Here is a 17,117-nt window from a genome sequence, read left to right on the forward strand (position 1 = left end):
ATAATCATGTGGTTTTTGTCTTTGGTTCTGTTTATATGCTGGATTACATTTATTGATTTGCGTATGTTGAACCAGCCTTGCATCCCAGGGAGGAAGCTCACTTGATTATGGTGGATAAGCTTTTTGATGTGCTGCTGGATTCGGTTTGCCAGTATTTTATTGAGGATTTTTGCATCAATGTTTGTCAAGGATATTGGTCTGAAATTCTCTTTTTTGGTTATGTCTCTGCCAGGCTTTGGTATCAGGACGATGCTGGCTTCATAAAATGTGTTAGGGAGGATTCCCTCTTTTTCTATCGATTGGAATAGTTTCAGAAGGAATGGTACCAGTTCCTCCTTGTACCTCTGGTAGAATTCAGCTGTGAATCCATCAGGTCCTGGACTCTTTTTGGTTGGTAAGCTATTGATTATTGCCACAATTTCAGAACCTGTTATTGGTCTATTCAGAGATTCAACTTCTTCCTGGTTTATTTTTGGGAGGGTGTATTTGTCGGGGAATTTTTCCATTTCTTCTAGATTTTCTAGTTTATTTGCATAGAGGTGTTTGTAGTATTCTCTGATGGTAGATTGTATTTCTGTGGGATCGGTGGTGATATGCTCTTTTTCGTTTTTTATTGCATCTATTTGATTCTTCTCTCTTTTCTTATTAGTCTTGCTAGCGGTCTATCAATTTTGTTGATCTTTTCAAAAAACCAGCTCCTGGATTCATTAATTTTTTGAAGGGTTTTTTGTGTCTCTATTTCCTTCAGTTCTGCTCCGATTTTAGTTATTTCTAGCCTTCTGCTAGCTTTTGAATGTGTTTGCTCTTGCTTTTCTAGTTCTTTTAGTTGTGATGTTAGGGTGTCAATTTTGGATCTTTCCTGCTTTCTCTTGTGGGCATTTAGTCCTATAAATTTTCCTCTACACACTGCTTTGAATGTGTCCCAGAGATTCTGGAATGTTGTGTCTTTCTTCTCCTTGGCTTCAAAGAACATCTTTATTTCTGCCTTCATTTCATTATGTACCCAATAGTCATTCAGGAGCAGGTTGTTCAGTTTCCATGTAGTTGAGCAGTTTTGAGTGAGTTTCTTAATCCTGAGTTCTAGTTTGATTGCACTGTGGTCTGAGAGACAGTTTGTTATAATTTCTGTTCTTTTACATTTGCTGAGGAGAGCTTTACTTCCAAATATGTGGTCAATTTTGGAATAGGTGTGGTGTGGTGCTGAAAAAAATGTATATTCTGTTGACTTGGGGTGGAGAGTTCTGTAGATGTCTATTAGGTCCACTTTATGTAGAGCTGAGTTCAATTCCTGGATATCCTTGTTAACTTTCTGTCTCGTTGATCTGTCTAATGTTGACAGTGGGGTGTTAAAATCTCCCATTATTATTGTGTGGGAGTTTAAGTCCCTTTCTAGGTCACTGAGGACTTGCTTTATGAATCTGGGTGCTCCTGTGTTGGGTGCATATATATTTAGGATAGTTAGCTCTTCTTGTTGAATTGATCCCTTTACCATTATGTAATGGCCTTGTCTCTTTTGATCTTTGTTGGTTTAAAGTCTATTTTATCAGAGACTAGGATTGCAACCCCTGCCTTTTTTTGTTTTCCAGTTGCTTGATAGATCTTCCTCCATCCCTTTATTTTGAGTCTATGTGTGTCTCTGCACGTGAGATGGGTTTCCTGAATACAGCACACTGATGGGTCCTGACTCCTTATCCAGTTTGCCAGTCTGTGTCTTTTGATTGGAGCATTTAGCCCATTTACATTTAATGTTAATATTGTTATGTGTGAATCTGATCCTGTCATTATGATGTTAGTTGGTTATTTTGCTCATTAGTTGCTATAGTTTCTTCCTAGCCTCGATGGTCTTTACAATTTGGTGTGTTTTTGCAGGGGCTGGTACCGGTTGTTCCTTTCCATGTTTAGTGCTTCCTTCAGGAGCTCTTTTAGGGCAGGCCTGGTGGTGACAAAATCACTCAGCGTTTGCTTGTCTGTAAAGTATTTTATTTCTCCTTCACTTATGAAGCTTAGTTTGGCGGGATAGGAAATTCTGGGTTGAAAGTTCTTTTCTTTAAGAATGTTGAATATGGGCCCCCACTCTCTTCTGGCTTGTAGAGTTTCTGCCAAGAGATCAGCTGTTAGTCTGATGGGCTTCCCTTTGTGGGTAACCAGACCTTTGTCTCTGGCTGCCCTTAACATTTTTTCCTTCATTTCAACTTTGGTGAATCTGACAATTATGTGTCTTGGAGTTGCTCTTCTCGAGGAGTATCTTTGTGGAGTTCTCTGTATTTCCTGAATCTGAATGTTGGCCTGTCTTGCTAGATTGGGGAAGTTCTCCTGGATAATATCTTGCAGAGTGTTTTCCAACTTGGTTCCATTCTCCCCGTCATTTTCAGGTACACCAATCAGACGTAGGTTTGGTCTTTTCACATAGTCCCAAATTTCTTGGAGGCTTTGTTCATTTCTTTTTATTCTTTTTTCTCTAAACTTCCCTTCTCTCTTCATTTCATTCATTTCATCTTCCATCAGCGATACCCTTTCTTCCAGTTGATCACATCTGCTACTGAGGCTTCTGCACTCTTCGCGTAGTTCTCGAAACTTGGCTTTCAGCTCCATCAGCTCCTTTAAGCCCTTCTCTCCATTGGTTATTCTAGTTATCCATTCTTCTGATTTTTTTTCAAAGTTTTTAACTTCTTTGCTATTGTTTTGAATTTCCTCCCATAGCTCAGAGTAGTTTGATCGTCTGAAGCCTTCTTCTCTCAACTCGTCAAAGTCATCCTCCATCCAGCTTTGTTCCATTGCTGGTGAGGAACTGCGTTCCTTTGGAGGAGGAGAAGTGCTCTGTTTTTTAGAGTTTCCAGTTTTTTTGCTCTGTTTTTTCCCCATCTTTGTGGTTTTATCTACTTTTTGTCTTTGATGATGGTGATGTACAGATGGGTTTTTGGTGTGGATGTCCTTTCTGTTTGTTAGTTTTCCTTCTACCAGACAGGACCCTCAGCTGCAGGTCTGTTGGAGTTTACTAGAGGTCCATTCCAGACCCTGTTTGCCTGGGTGTCAGCAGCAGTGGCTGCAGAACAGCGGATTTTCGTGAGACCACAAATTCAGCTGTCTGATAGTTCCTCTGAAAGTTTTGTCTCAGAGGAGTACCCAGCTGAATGGGGTTTCAGTCTGTCCCTACTGGGGGGGTGCCTCCCAGTTAGGCTGCTCAGGGGTGAGGGACCCACTTTAGGAGGCAGTCTGTCCGTTCTCAGATCTCCAGCTGTGTGCTGGGAGAACCACTACTCTCTTCAAAGCTGTCAGTCAGACCGGGACATTTAAGTCTGTGGAGGTTCTTGCTGAGTTTTTGTTTGTCTGTGCCCTGCCCCCAGAGGTGGAGCCTACAGAGGCAGGCAGGCCTCCTTGAGCTGTGGTGGGCTCCACCCAGTTGGAGCTTCCTGGCTGCTTTGTTTACCTAAGCAAGCCTGGGCAATGGCGGGCGCCCCTCCCCCAGCCTCGCTGCCGTCTTGCAGCTTGATCTCAGACTGCTGTGCTAGCAATCAGCGAGACTCCGTGGGCATAGGACCCTCCGAGCCAGGTGCGGGATACAATCTCCTAGTGTGCCGTTTTCCAGGCCCGTTGGAAAAGCGCAGTATTAGGATGGGACTGACCCGATATTCCAGGTGCCGTCTGTTTCCCCTTTCTTTGACTAGGAAAGGGAACTCCCTGACCCCTTGCGCTTCCCGAGTGAGGCAATGCCTCGCCCTGCTTCGGCTCGTGCACAGTGCGCTTCACCGACTATCTTGCACCCACTGTTAGGCACTCCCTAGTGAGATGAAACCGGTACCTCAAGCAGAAATGCAGAAATCACCCATCTTCTGTGTCGCTGGGGCTGGGAGCTGGAGACCGGAGCTGTTCCTATTTGGCCATCTTGGCTCCACCCCCATTCTTCCTTTTTTCTTAATGGGAGCATTTATTGTGGTTATTCTGCCTGTTCACCAATACATTTTGGGTATTTGTGGGCAGACATATGACTTGTCTTTGTAGTTCGTAATTCTCTAAACCAAGGGGAGCTGCACCTGGACCTGATGGCGATCCTAAGATCCTAGACTTTGATCTTGATGTAATTTGTTGAAGTTTAAAGGTCGGGGTTGGGGGAGCTTAGGGTGATGAAGAGTATATTTTGTATGTGATTTGAGAGGGTAGAATAAGAGTATTTATGGACAATAGGAATATTGGATCATTGTTCGTAAAATAAACTTCACTTCTCTCCAACTGTGAGTAGGATAAACTCCCCTGCTCAGGGATGTTGAGCTTGACTATGTGGCTTGCTTTCACTGGTGGGACATGAGTAGACCCAATGCAAACAAAGACTTAAAATGTGCTTGTGTAATGGGGCTTTGTCTGCTTGTGATTCTGCCATTTTTAGAGGCATATGCCCTGCATCACTTGCTGACCCAAAGATGAAGAGAGACACGTGAAACATTGTGAATCAAGCTGCAGCTTGGTCAAGTTAGCCGAGCCCAAGCCCAGCCTAAATAAGCTGAATCCTGTCTGGCCACAGACCTATGAGTGTGAGAATAAATGCTCGTTGTTTTGTGCTACTGAATTTGTGGGGTGCTTATCACAACATAGGAGCTAACTAGGAACCCCATGGTCAAATACTTTTGAGAATTGTTGCATAATATACAGTTCATTTTGTAGATTTATAAAGGATGTTATCATACTAAAATCTTCAAAAAATTTTCTAGTAAAGATAGTTGTTTAACTTCATTTAACCCAGCTTCTCAGACTTCTTTTAGCATTAAATTCTTATCTGATATGTTAGAAGTTAAAAAAAATAAAGTTTACTGTTGTTTGACTTAATTTTTCTCTATTAGAGAAAATTTTTCCGTTTGTTGAGGAAAGTATCTTAAAGGATATCTTCATAATGAAATTTAAGGACTTCCAGTGTAAGGTCTAAATTGAAACTATTTAGAGCTTAAAGATTTAAGGCTGGGTGCAGTGGCTCATGCTTGTAATCTCAGAAATTTGGGAGGCTGAGGCGGGCAGATCACTTGAGCCCAGGAGTTCAAGACCAGCCTGGCCAACACAGTGAAATCCCGACTCTACTAAAAACACAAAACGTTAGCTGGGCATGGTGGTGCACCCCTGTAATCCCAGCTACTAGGGTGGCTGAGGCATGAGAATTGCTTGAACCTGGGAGGCAGAGGTTGCAGTGACCTGAAATCATGCCACTGCACTCCAGTCTGGGCGACAGAGTGAGACTCTGTCTCAAAAAAAAAAGGAGATTTGGATTATTATGCACAACAATATATAAAAAATTTTTAGCCTCTCAGTGGATTGGATAGGATAGGGATTTGGAAGATTTTGGAACTGGGAAAAGAGAAATACAAACAAAAGATTTTCTCAGTGGAGAAAGCAGGGGAGTCAGATGGTAGCAGACAGGCTCAAGGTCAGGAGCAGTGTCACTCACTGTCCTTGGAGTATCCCTTGGGCTCTCCTGCCCATATGAATGCTGACCCCGTTTCCTAAAGAGTTTTGCCCATCATTCTCCCACTCTGTCTTCTGTCCAAACTGACAAAGTCCACCTCCTCTGGGAAGCCCTCCCCAGTTTACCCTACCTGTAAGTAATCTTGCCCTAGTACCTTACCTACTCCTTGCTTGTTTAGTACTATCCCCATAGTAGAGGGAATAGTATTCCTATAATACTACTATTCTCATAGTACTGTACCTACTCCTTGCTTAGGAGTTTAGTACTTGTTATCTTAAAGAATGGATAAGAATCTCACCTATTAGGCTGCATATTCCTCATAGGTAAGCATTGTGTTGTCTTTTTGTTTCATTTCACATCTCTTGCTCTCATTTAGAACTCTTAGCACAGTGACGAGTCAATGAACCACATGGTTCCATTTTCTCTTGGTTATCATAATTGTCAAAGACGGCAATTATCTGTTTTTCCTTATCTTCCTTTTTCTTTTTGAATTGAGACATGTCAAAATTCAATGGCTTAACAAAATGCCTATGAATTTGTGGCTAAAACAATACTATTGTGTCAAAGATGTAGAGAGCTGGCAAAAGCTATGCCAACAAGATGAACTTGCCAATTTCTCCTCTGGGCAACATCCCAGGCTTTGTTTTCTCTATGTGTTCATTTGCATTTAAAGAAAAAAAAAAGGGAAAGATTTTAATGAGGCACTTGACTCCCAGAGAGGGCAAACAGAAGACATGATGTGTCTTGCTGAGATTTCTGTGTAGGGTACCCAGTTGGCCCTCCTGGATAATGTGGAGCAAAGTCCTGTGTTTCCAAAGCACTCTTCTTCCAGATATAGCCACAGTGGTGAAGGTGGCAATGGGCATAACTTCTGACATTGTTCTGATGGAAGAAATTAAAGTTAGATACATCTAACTCCTCAAAGGACCATGCAGAACTAGGATTCAGGCCTTTTAAACCCCACTCAGTGGGTGTATGGCAGGGCTTTGACAACTGTGACTGGGAAGAAAGTCTTTTCTCCTCCTATGAGAGGGACTAGGTGCCTAGTGAGAAACCTACGTGTGCAATAATTGCCTTCCCTTAGAGACCACTTTAGCCATTGATTGGAGACCTCAGAGCTTTTGTAGCAATTATTAGTGTCTTCTCCAAAGAGATTTGTGTTGGAGCTGGGAGCCCACAGGAAGAGGCTGTTCCCCAATCTCTGCTGTCCCTGCCTGGAATTGAACAAAAACCAGTGAAGAGTGCATCCTAATCGGATTTTGCAGATCTGGAAACAGAAAGAATAAAACGGCGTCTTTGGTGGAAAAGAAGTGGCTAGAAGGATCTTGAGGATGGTAGGGTCCAAGGACTGACTTTCAGGCAGTGAAGTTATTATTGTCCCCACATTGATGCACACATTGTGTGTGCATGTGTGTGAGGAATGTAGGAGGGAAGAGGACATTGTGGCTTCAGGAGATTTGCTTAGCATTATAACTGAGCAGGTCTAGGAGGGCAACAAGAACCACCCAGACCTCCTGATGCTCAGCATAATACTTTTGCCCCTACACCCTTAGGATTTCTCCAAGCAGTGGGTGAGAAATGACCTTTTAGACATTAAGGAAAAATAGTGGACAAAGAGAGAAGAGGAACTGCCAAGTAAAGATGTGGAATTCAGGTGAAGAAACTGACCTGATGTTCTTGGTTCCCACCCCATTCAGATCATCAGATCCAATTTCCTTTAATTATCATTTTTTTTCCAATGGGTCAGTCTGACACAAGCATAGCTGCCAAAGTCTTATGCTTTAAAGATGATCCAATGTCCTTTCTATCCTGTTGCACTACAACTCTGCCAAAGAACTTACTATTAGCTCAAAAGCCTCTATCAGTCTTCAGATATTAATAGACTGCAGAGCTGGTATGTATCTTTGTTTAATTAATGGCGGACACCTTCTGAGTAGGGGCTGTTGGAATAATCAGGTGATGCAGTGAAATCTTGTTATAAACTAAACAGAGCTTCTGTGTACAGTTTTGTTTCTAATGGCAGTTCCACCACTTCTGGGCTGTGCAAACTTGGGAATGATACTTAAGCCCTTTCTTTCTCAGTTTCTTTATCTGTAAAATGAGGACAAGAAAAGTTCCTGCCTCAGGTAATGGTTGTGGGGATTAAATGAGTTAATATATAAATCATTTAGAAGAGTGTTTATCTGTTTTCTATTATTAAGGACAATATTAGTTCTTATAAAAGCTATTTTTGGTAAATGAAGAGGCTCTAATGAAGGTAGCAGCTTTCTGCTAAGTAAGCACATTGTTAGGTTGAGGATAAAAGTATAAACTCAAGAATGGCTTATGGGCTTCATGACTGTTGATCAATTTTAGTGAGTTCTTAGACTTCTGGCATTTTCTGTTTTTAAACACTTTCAAAAATAAAAGTAATTCATTGAACATGTGTATAGCACATTTCCCTTTGCAAGGTGCCTCATATATTATTTGGTAACCTTATTCCATGTGAAAATATTAAGCCTCCATGTGCTGAGCTCCAGGAGCACGTGCTCTGACCAGGGAAGGCAGACAGGAGAGAGCTTTCCTGTAGAAAGTGCGATCTGGGTTGAGGTTTGAAGGTAGGGTAAGAGCTGGCAAGGACTTGGAGGATGCGAAAGAGAAGGTGTTCTAGGCAGAAGGGGTTTGTCCTGCTGAAAGTGCAGAGTTGTAGGAGAACCTGGGGGAGATTAGAGAAGCTGCCAATAATTCAGTACGTCTGAAGAGAAGCGTGAGAGGGTGAAGTGTGGCTGTGGGTATCAGGATTTAGAAGCAAGACAGGAACATGAAGAAATAAGCAGAGGAGATCTCACAGAGGCATTTCCAACATGTGGAGGAGTCTAAATAATATCCCATCCTAGATTACAGTAATCTATTGCATATTTCAAAATAGCTAGAGGCAAATAATTTGCATATTTTGAGCTTTAAAAAGACAAATATTTAAGGTGGTGGACATCTAGTTACTCTGATTTGATCTTTATAAATTATATGGATGCATTAAATTATCACAAGGACTCTCCAAAAATATCCTTTCCATGATGGGCACCATGGCAGGATTTTTAACAGGGGAATCAGATGTGATCAAATTAATGTCTTAGAATTATCACTCTGACCACAGGGAGGAGGAAGAATTTGCAAGAAGCAAATATATAGACAAGGAGAATAATTAGTTCCACGGCTGTTGTTCTAATCCAGGTGAGAGTTGAAGAGGATTTGATATTAGGGAGGAGTTGTGGTCACGGAGAAAAAGGGATAGAGTCCTGACACAGATATTACCACGGTAGGCAAGAGCCCACGTGTCAACACTTGGTGGAGCAATAAGGAAGTTTTGGCTCAGAATGGCTATCTGGTTGGCAGAGCTCACACAGCTAGTTAGCAATAGAGGTGGGAGAATGTGCACCCTGTTCTGAGAATGTTTACCTGTATCTGTTTTGTCAATATGCTAAGATGACTCTATGCCACAGGACTTCGTTGATGGCAGGAGCTCAGATCAGTCATCTCTGAAGCCCTACATCACACCTGGCATATTTTATATATATATGTATATATATAAATATATATAAAAATATATAAATATATATGTATATATAGAAAGAGAGAGAGAGAAAGAAAGAGAGAGACAGGCTCTCACTCTGTCACCCAGGCTGGAGTGCAGTGGTGCCATCTCGGCTCACTGCCGAGATGGGAGCTTTGACCTCCCAGGCTCAAATGATTCTCGTGCCTCTCTCCCGAGTAGCTGGGATTACAGGTGCTCACCACCATGCACGGCTAATTTTTTTTTTGCATTTTTAGTAGAGATGGGGTTTCACTATGTTGGCCAGGCTGGTCTCGAACTCCTGGGCTCAAGTGATCCGACTGCCTCGCCTCCAAAGTGCTGATATTACAGGTGTGAGCCACAGCATCCGGCACACCTGGCATATTTTGTCCACAGTACATTTTCAATAAATGAAAACTAGAAATACAGGTAAATCCTATTTTCACCTTCCTAACTTGCTTCCCATTCTACATGTCTCAGGGACCACTGGTGTCATGGCAGAGATGAACCTCACCTTGGTGACCAAGTTCCTCCTTATTGCATTCACTGAATATCCTGAATGGGCACTCCCTCTCTTCCTCTTGTTTTTATTTATGTATCTCATCACCTTATTGGGGAACTTAGGAATGATTATTCTGATCCGCATGGATCAGCAGCTCCACACTCCGATGTATTTCCTTCTGAGTCACCTCGCTTTCATGGACATCTGCTACTCATCTGTCACTGTCCCCCAGATGCTGGCAGTGCTGCTGGAGCATGGGGCAACTTTATCCTACACACGCTGTGCTGCTCAGTTCTTTCTGTTCACCTTCTTTGGTTCCATCGACTGCTACCCCTTGGCCCTCATGGCCTATGACCGCTACTTGGCTGTGTGCCAGCCCCTGCTTTATGTCACCATCATGACACAGCAGGCCCACTTGAGTCTTGTGGCTGGGGCTTACGTTGCTGGTCTCGTCAGTGCCTTGGTGCGGACAGTCTCAGCCTTCACTCTCTCCTTCTGTGGAACCAATGAGATTGACTTTATTTTCTGTGACCTCCCTCCTCTGTTAAAGTTGACCTGTGGTGAGAGCTACACTCAGGAAGTGGTGATTATCGTGTTTGCCGTTTTTGTCATCCCTGCCTCCATGGTGGTGATCTTGGTGTCCTACCTGTTTATCATCGTGGCCATCCTGAGGATCCCCTCTGCTGGAAGCCGGGCCAAGACCTTCTCCACCTGCACCTCCCACCTCACTGCTGTGTCACTCTTCTTTGGTACCCTCATCTTCATGTACCTGAGAGGTAACTCGGGTCAGTCTTTGGAGAAGAATCGGGTAGTGTCTGTGCTTTACACAGCGGTCATCCCCATGTTGAATCCCCTCATCTACAGCCTGAGGAACAAGGAAGTGAAGGAGGCCCTGAGAAAAATTCTCCATAGAGCCAAGTTGTCCTAACCATCTCCAAACTTGGAAAATCCCGAGAACCACCTACTCTGCAGTGTCAAAATTCTGGACGCTCATTATTTATAGCATGCTCAATGTTTAAATGAATATATTATGGTACTAGGTATAAAAAAGAACCAGAACTTTTAGCTCCAGGGAGAGGAAGGAAGACAAGGAAAAGTCAACCTGAAAAGAGATTGGAGTGGGAGTTTTGATTCCCAGGACAAGTGACAAAAGGATTTGAAATTAAATCCTGTGCAATCCAAATATGGCACACCTCACCTGTCTGTGATTACAAGAGTAATTTTTTTTGCAAAATTTTTAATGAAAGATTTTCATCATATAGAAATGTTAAAAATAACGTGTAGGAAATTTCCTATACTCGGTACTGAGATTGTGTAATTGCTAGTATTTGCTATCTGTACTTGGTTACATAGATGTAATCTATCCGTGAGTTTATTCATCAATCAATTCACTCATCAAACCACCTTTTTTTGATTCACTTCAAGATGAGTTCCAGACATCAGCATTAGTACCCTTTACTTCTATGCACTTCAGAATTATATCATCAATTAGGATTCAATATTTAGATTACATTTATTTTTAATGATCAAACTATGGTCATTTGATGATCCAATTAGTAAAGCTGACCCTGCTCAAGGTATTCCTTAATATTCTGGTAGTAGTTCTCAAGAAGGCCTCACATAAACTTCTAAACAATGCCTACAATAACATGTCTGTCAATTGCTATCACCTCTGGATATATGCCCTGTTCTTTTTCTTCCTATCTATTACGGTTCTCTCTCGTCATATGGCATGACTAAAAATCCACTTAACAAAGTTATACCATTCCCACTGCCCATAATGGCGTGTTCAGTGTCTGGATCATAGACATTGACTCTCTGTGTTGTCAAAACTTTTTCCCTCAGGGAGGCAGAACATTGCTGCATTCCACATGGGGATAGGCAGGAGGGTGGTCCTTGCCTATCCTGGGTCCCTGCGCTCTGCAGCAGCTCAGCCTGCATCCAAAGCCTCACAAAATCTGTCTGTTCTTGATCTTTACTTCTCTAATCACAGGGGACTTGTCTCAATCAAACCCAAGGCACTGGAAGAGAACAGGCCCCATCTATTAATCTTTTCTTCATTTAAACAAATTTTTATGCCTGGAACTCAAACTTCTTTTCCTGGCTCCTGGATTACCAAAAAAAAAAAAAAAAAAATCCCAAACCAAAACAACAACAACAAAAAAATCCAGGGTCCCCTGTATGTGACTGACATAAACAATTGTGGAAGAGGAAAGGTGGGGAGAGTGTGACCCTATCTTACAAACCTAGGATGATTTTAAACTCAGTCAGACAAAAATGCTATGTGAAACATGGAATTCCAGTTACAGGACTTTAAATGGGAAGAAGATATGTGAAAGGTGGGAGTCTCAGCATGCAGGTGGCCAAAGGATAGTCAATGGAAGGTGGCTTATAGTAAAATAAAACACATCTGAATCTTTAAAGACATTATGTTTATTCTAGAAGACAGAATATTTTAAAGTACATATTGTAATTTTCACAAGAAATATTTTATCCCTTTAAAAGTGTTTTGTCTGGTTGTGAAAACCCAGGCTTAAAATTTATAGCTTCACTAAGGGGGATGATTAATAAATAGTATGTGCGTCAATTGTGTTACAGGTTGTGTAAAAAATGTTAAAGAAATGTTGGAAAGCTTGAATCAGTGATATGAAATTCCCTCCTGGTTGTGTCTGTGTGAATAAAAGCAGTATACTAAGGAATTATTTGCTCTCTTAGAATCTACCAGAAGTCAGGAAGTACACGATGAATGGAAAGGGGCTACTAAGAGAATAAGTTGCCAGGTAGAAGAAAAAAAATTAATGTCTCCTTCTGATTAAATTCTAAACAAGTATCTGCAGATTTATATTCAAGAAGGAAGGGCTAAGTGAAAAGGCTGTAGGAACTAGTGGTCATGAAACCCCATGTTGTATATGGAACATCATCTACTTTTTAGTCTATAAATAGAGCTCAGGAAAAGTTAAAAAATGCTTTCCATTTAGGTATGGAAGATGAGTCGGGGTTCAATTAGGACATTTTTAAGAAAAGTTGACAATAGGGAAGTTACCTGATTGTAAATGGGTGTGAATATTTCCTTACATCCTGCTATACCTTGTGTTGAACTCATTCAAATAAAAAACCTGTGATTCTTTTTGTTCAGTTATTTTAATTCTGGAATGGAAATCCTACCATTTTTGACAACATGGATTAACCTAGAGGACATTTTGCTAAGTTAAATAAGCAAGTCACAGAAGGACAAATATTGCATGATTTTACTTATATGAGGTATCCAAAAATATTATGTTGGTTCAAAATGAATTGCAGTTTTTGCCATTACTTCAATGGCAAAACTGCAATACCTTTTGCACCATCTTAAGTCAAGCTCGTAGAAGCAGAGAGTTGCATGGTGATTGCCTCAGCTGGGGAGAGGAAGAAATAGGGGAATTGTTCAATCAGCATAAAGTTTCAGTTATGCAAGATGAATAAATTCTGGCCATCTGTTGTACAACATAATATCTATAGTTAACAATATATTGAACACTTTAAAACATGTTAAAAGAATAGATCTCATGCTAAATAGTCTTACCACCAAAAGACCAATCAAGCAACCAAACCAAAAACTACAAACCCAGAAAACAACAAAAAAGAAAACCCACAAAAGAACATTAGAAAATTTTTGGAGATGACAGATATATGATATGTATATGTCCAAACTCACCAAAATGTATATATTAAATAACTAATTTTTTGTATAGCAATTACACCTCAAAAAAGCTTTAAAATATCTGCTTTTGGATATACATGCTTAAGGGAAATCCAGGTTACTCAAACCAGGAAACACCATCTACTGGGATGTTTTGAATGTGGCTATAGTACCTAAAAGGAGAATAACAAGATCTTCCGAAGAGAAACCTTGGACATCCAGCTCACAAGGGAATAGCAGTGGTAGCGCCCATCTGCATCCTGCCTGGTCTCACACCAGGCGCTCAGGCCGGCTCCTCCCATTACCTTTCTCAAGTGTCTGCCAACACATGGTGCCCTTCAAGGAGACCTCCACTATCAGGAGCCAGGTCCTCAGAAGCTGTCAAAGAAGGGACTTGTTGGTAGCATGACCTTTCTAGTGGGCCTGAGGAGGGCCTCCCACCTTTTTCTGCCCCAAACATGAATGAGATATTCTGGGGACCACACTACTTGGTACAAGAGGGGGAGAAGAAAAGCCACAGCTCTTCCCTGGTAAGTGCAATTTGGCAGATATTACTTTATTTTGGTTGCAGTGGATATGAGCAATATAGCATGATTTTTGAGTAGCCAAGAATGAGCCTGAGTCCATCTTAAATCCCTATTCTTTGTTTAAATTTCCTTTGCTTTAAATTAGTCAGCCTGACCTTTTCTTGGAGACTATAGGATATGATAAGAAATGTTGGGCGGTGATGGTCCCTGATCAGCTGAGTGTCCTTCCATAAAACAACTTCCTTGTTCTGTATCTCAATTTCTGCATCCGAAAAATGGGGGAGCAGGTTGATTAAGAGAATTATGAGTCCCTCTGTGGTTTCAGATTCTTTCTATCTAGGCTTTAGCCCTGTTAAATTTTAAATTATTTGAGAAGAGATTTCACATAAAGCATTGCCAGTCATCTCCTTCAGAGGGAAATGTCTGAGACCTGTCTCAGAGCATGAGTTAAGATGGAGAGAGAGCACTTGGGAACCCAGAAACTGAGAATTATGGGAATGGCTAAGGCCAAGGAAGATGGAGTGGCCAGAGACAAACTTTCTGCATCTTACATTGGCCCTAGACGTCAGGCTTAAGCTTAAAAAATTATCAAGCAGCCATTGTCTTCCCAATGCCTTGTTCATGGCAGATAGGATGTAAACAAACTGTTTAGACTGTAGTGGCTGACATGCTTTTCACTCTGCCACCTGTTGCCTCTCTTCGCCACTGCTCAGCCAACATCTCTGTGGGGTTCCCTGAAGCACAGGTGCAGTGGGAATTTCTCTGATTCTTCTTACTGTTGTGTGGTAAAAATCTATTCTTTTGTGTTCGCAGAACAGCATTCTCTCTTATCTGGGAAATGCTCCATTCTTTACTCTAACCATGTGGGTCACACAAGTACTCCATCTCCCTGTAGATCTCATCTTCCCGGTCTTCACTGACTGGAAACTGATTGACATTGGGCCACTCCTGGTACCCCATTTTTTTGCCACATAACATTTGGGTTCTTCCTTGGGATTTTTTTAAAGTTGGAACCTAAAAACGTGACTTTTCATTTTCTTTATGGCAAAAAAGCTAGAACATGTGAATAGTAGAAACAACTAGTGGGTATTTTTTTTCTACTTTTTTGAAGAAAAGAACATTGAGTCAGAAACAATTATGGACAATAGAGAAATTCTTGGTGTCATGGGAGTTGTTCATCACAGTTGTGCCTGAGACTTAGCTGCATCCCTTCCTGTCCTCCCCTTGGTTTTGAGAATCAGGTAGTGAATTCATCTATGGGTTCAAGCCATGTTACCTGCTGGGCAGAAACGCAGGGACTGTAAGCCATTCTTTCTCCAGGATTTCATTCTCCACATCTGTAAAATGAGAAGATGCACTGGATTCCAAAGTTCCTTCTGGCTTCATCATTCTGGAAAATTCAGACATAAAGGCTGTGAAAACACTTAGAGAAACCTTATAAGGGAAGCAATGGAGGACACTTACCTCAGGATTGCACACCTCTGAGAGGATTTGGAGGAAGCACAGATATGCATAGAACTGAATTAAGATTAATGCACTTGATTATTTGGTCATCATTATTTGAGGCCCCTTCTATATTTAAGAGCAATAAAGGACCACTGGGTAAAGTGCTGATTAACAAGTTTGGCATTAAAAAGTCACAGGCTGGGAATCAAATTAACTACTGATGTAATCATTAAACATCTTCCTATTTGGAAGCCTCAGCCTGTTCATCTGTGGATTGAAAAGCCTGGGTTATTTGACCTCTAATTTCCCTTTCAGTTCCAGCATCTTATGAGAGCCTAAAAAAAATTGTGCAGTTCCACAATATGTAAAGTGAGGGCAGGGATAGCAATGACAAATTGAGAGGGGAACGTTTGCAGTAGGATAAGCCCTTCCAAAGTCCTTCTAAAGCAAACTCATAGGCACTAGGTGTTCCTCAGCCTTGAATTGGCATGAGATCCACTTAAGTCTGGATGGAGATAGATCGTGAAGATGAATTTCAGGGCAAGAGCTGAAGATACATTCTCCTTACATACTTCCTGGTTCCTCCAGGCCACAAGTCATGACTTCTTGGCTATAAGGAACACTTAAAGTAGTTCAAGAAAAGATCTTTTTGGAAGAAGAGAGGATTATCCCTTGAAATAAAGTCATCTTGGGTCTTTTTCTGATCCAATCGGCTATGGCTAGAAAGCTAAGGCCAGCCCTTCACCAGTGGCCATGGTGATACTTCATAGAAGGAGCGAGGGCCTGGTCGAGTGCCCCAAGAATTTCCTACCACAATCTATTCACTTTGAGACTTAGGTCTCATCTGTTAGCTGAGTTCCCTTCTTTCTAAAAAGCTAGAAGGTACATAGCTAGAAGGTACAGACATAGAAGGAAGAACCCCTCAGTTATTCCCAAACGTGGAGTTTGGAGACATCTTCCTGAGAGTTTGCAATATACTATAGGAATTAGGAGTGTGCCTTCTGGAGACAGACCACTTGGGTTAAACTCTAGCTCTGCCACTTACTGTGGGATTATTGGTGGTCCACTTCAACAATCTGTGCCAAAATTTTCTCATCTTCTTAAAATGAAGATAATAATGGTACCTCGTTCATGGAATTGTTTTGTGGATTAAATGAATCTATCATCTATCTATCTATCTATCTATCATCTATCTATCTATCTATCTCTATCATCTATTTTCTATCAATCATCTACCTATTTATTATCTATCATCCATTTATCATCTATCATCTATCTACCTAATCATATATCTATGAATCTATCTATCTACTATCAACTATATCTATCATCTGATTTATCATCATCTATCATCTCTTAGAAGAGTGAATTGGCATACAGTAAGCAGCTAAGTTGGTCTTTGCTGTTGGATTTTCCTGTGGGATTTTCCTTTCCAAATTCTGCTCAGATCTGTAGCTCTTAGAAAAAAAAATCTCTAAACCTCTTTTATTTCAGTTTTATAGGCTCTAATACTCTCAGTATACGAAATTTTGATCTATACTCTGAGTTTCATTTTGCTTCTCTTCTGGGACTGGCCAAACAGTGACTGAACCATCTTAATAATCATTCTGATAGTGTTTTTTAATTAAAAAATTTAATTGACAAATAATAATTGTGTTTACATATTTATAGGGTACAATGTAATGTTTTAGTCGATGTATGCATTATAGAATGATTCAATGAAGCCACTTAAATAAGCCAGTTGTTTTAAGTTTGACTATGGCTTCCTGAAAGCAGGGCCTTGATGGCCTCACAGTCTATTTCATATGGGGTAGCAATAATGGGATTGCTGTAATTATATAGTAGAACTGCAGGGGGTCAGCCATTGGATCTACTTCACAATCAAAGAGAAAGACATTCTTTAAAGGGCAAGGAGGTTTCCTCTTCCATAGTTCCTGAGGGATCCGCCTGGAGTGATGTTGCTCCCT

At 41.1% G+C, this 17,117-nt stretch overlaps 1 protein-coding gene across 1 annotated transcript in view; it reads left to right on the plus strand.

Moving 5' to 3' along the window:
- The window catches only part of LOC116468196 (olfactory receptor 9Q1), a 149,059-nt gene extending 137,396 nt beyond the window's left edge, over positions 1 to 11,663 (plus strand). Inside the window, exon 3 of the mRNA XM_032151796.2 lies at positions 9,477 to 11,663. Within this exon, the coding sequence (XP_032007687.2) occupies positions 9,477 to 10,426 (950 nt within the window). The 3' untranslated portion in view covers positions 10,427 to 11,663. The remainder of the gene's footprint in view (positions 1 to 9,476) is intronic.
- The last annotated feature ends 5,454 nt before the right edge of the window (positions 11,664 to 17,117 follow it).

The sequence above is a fragment of the Hylobates moloch genome, unplaced genomic scaffold, assembly GCF_009828535.3.
Source record: "Hylobates moloch isolate HMO894 unplaced genomic scaffold, HMol_V3 SCAFFOLD_5, whole genome shotgun sequence".
Taxonomy (NCBI): Eukaryota; Metazoa; Chordata; class Mammalia; order Primates; family Hylobatidae; genus Hylobates; species Hylobates moloch.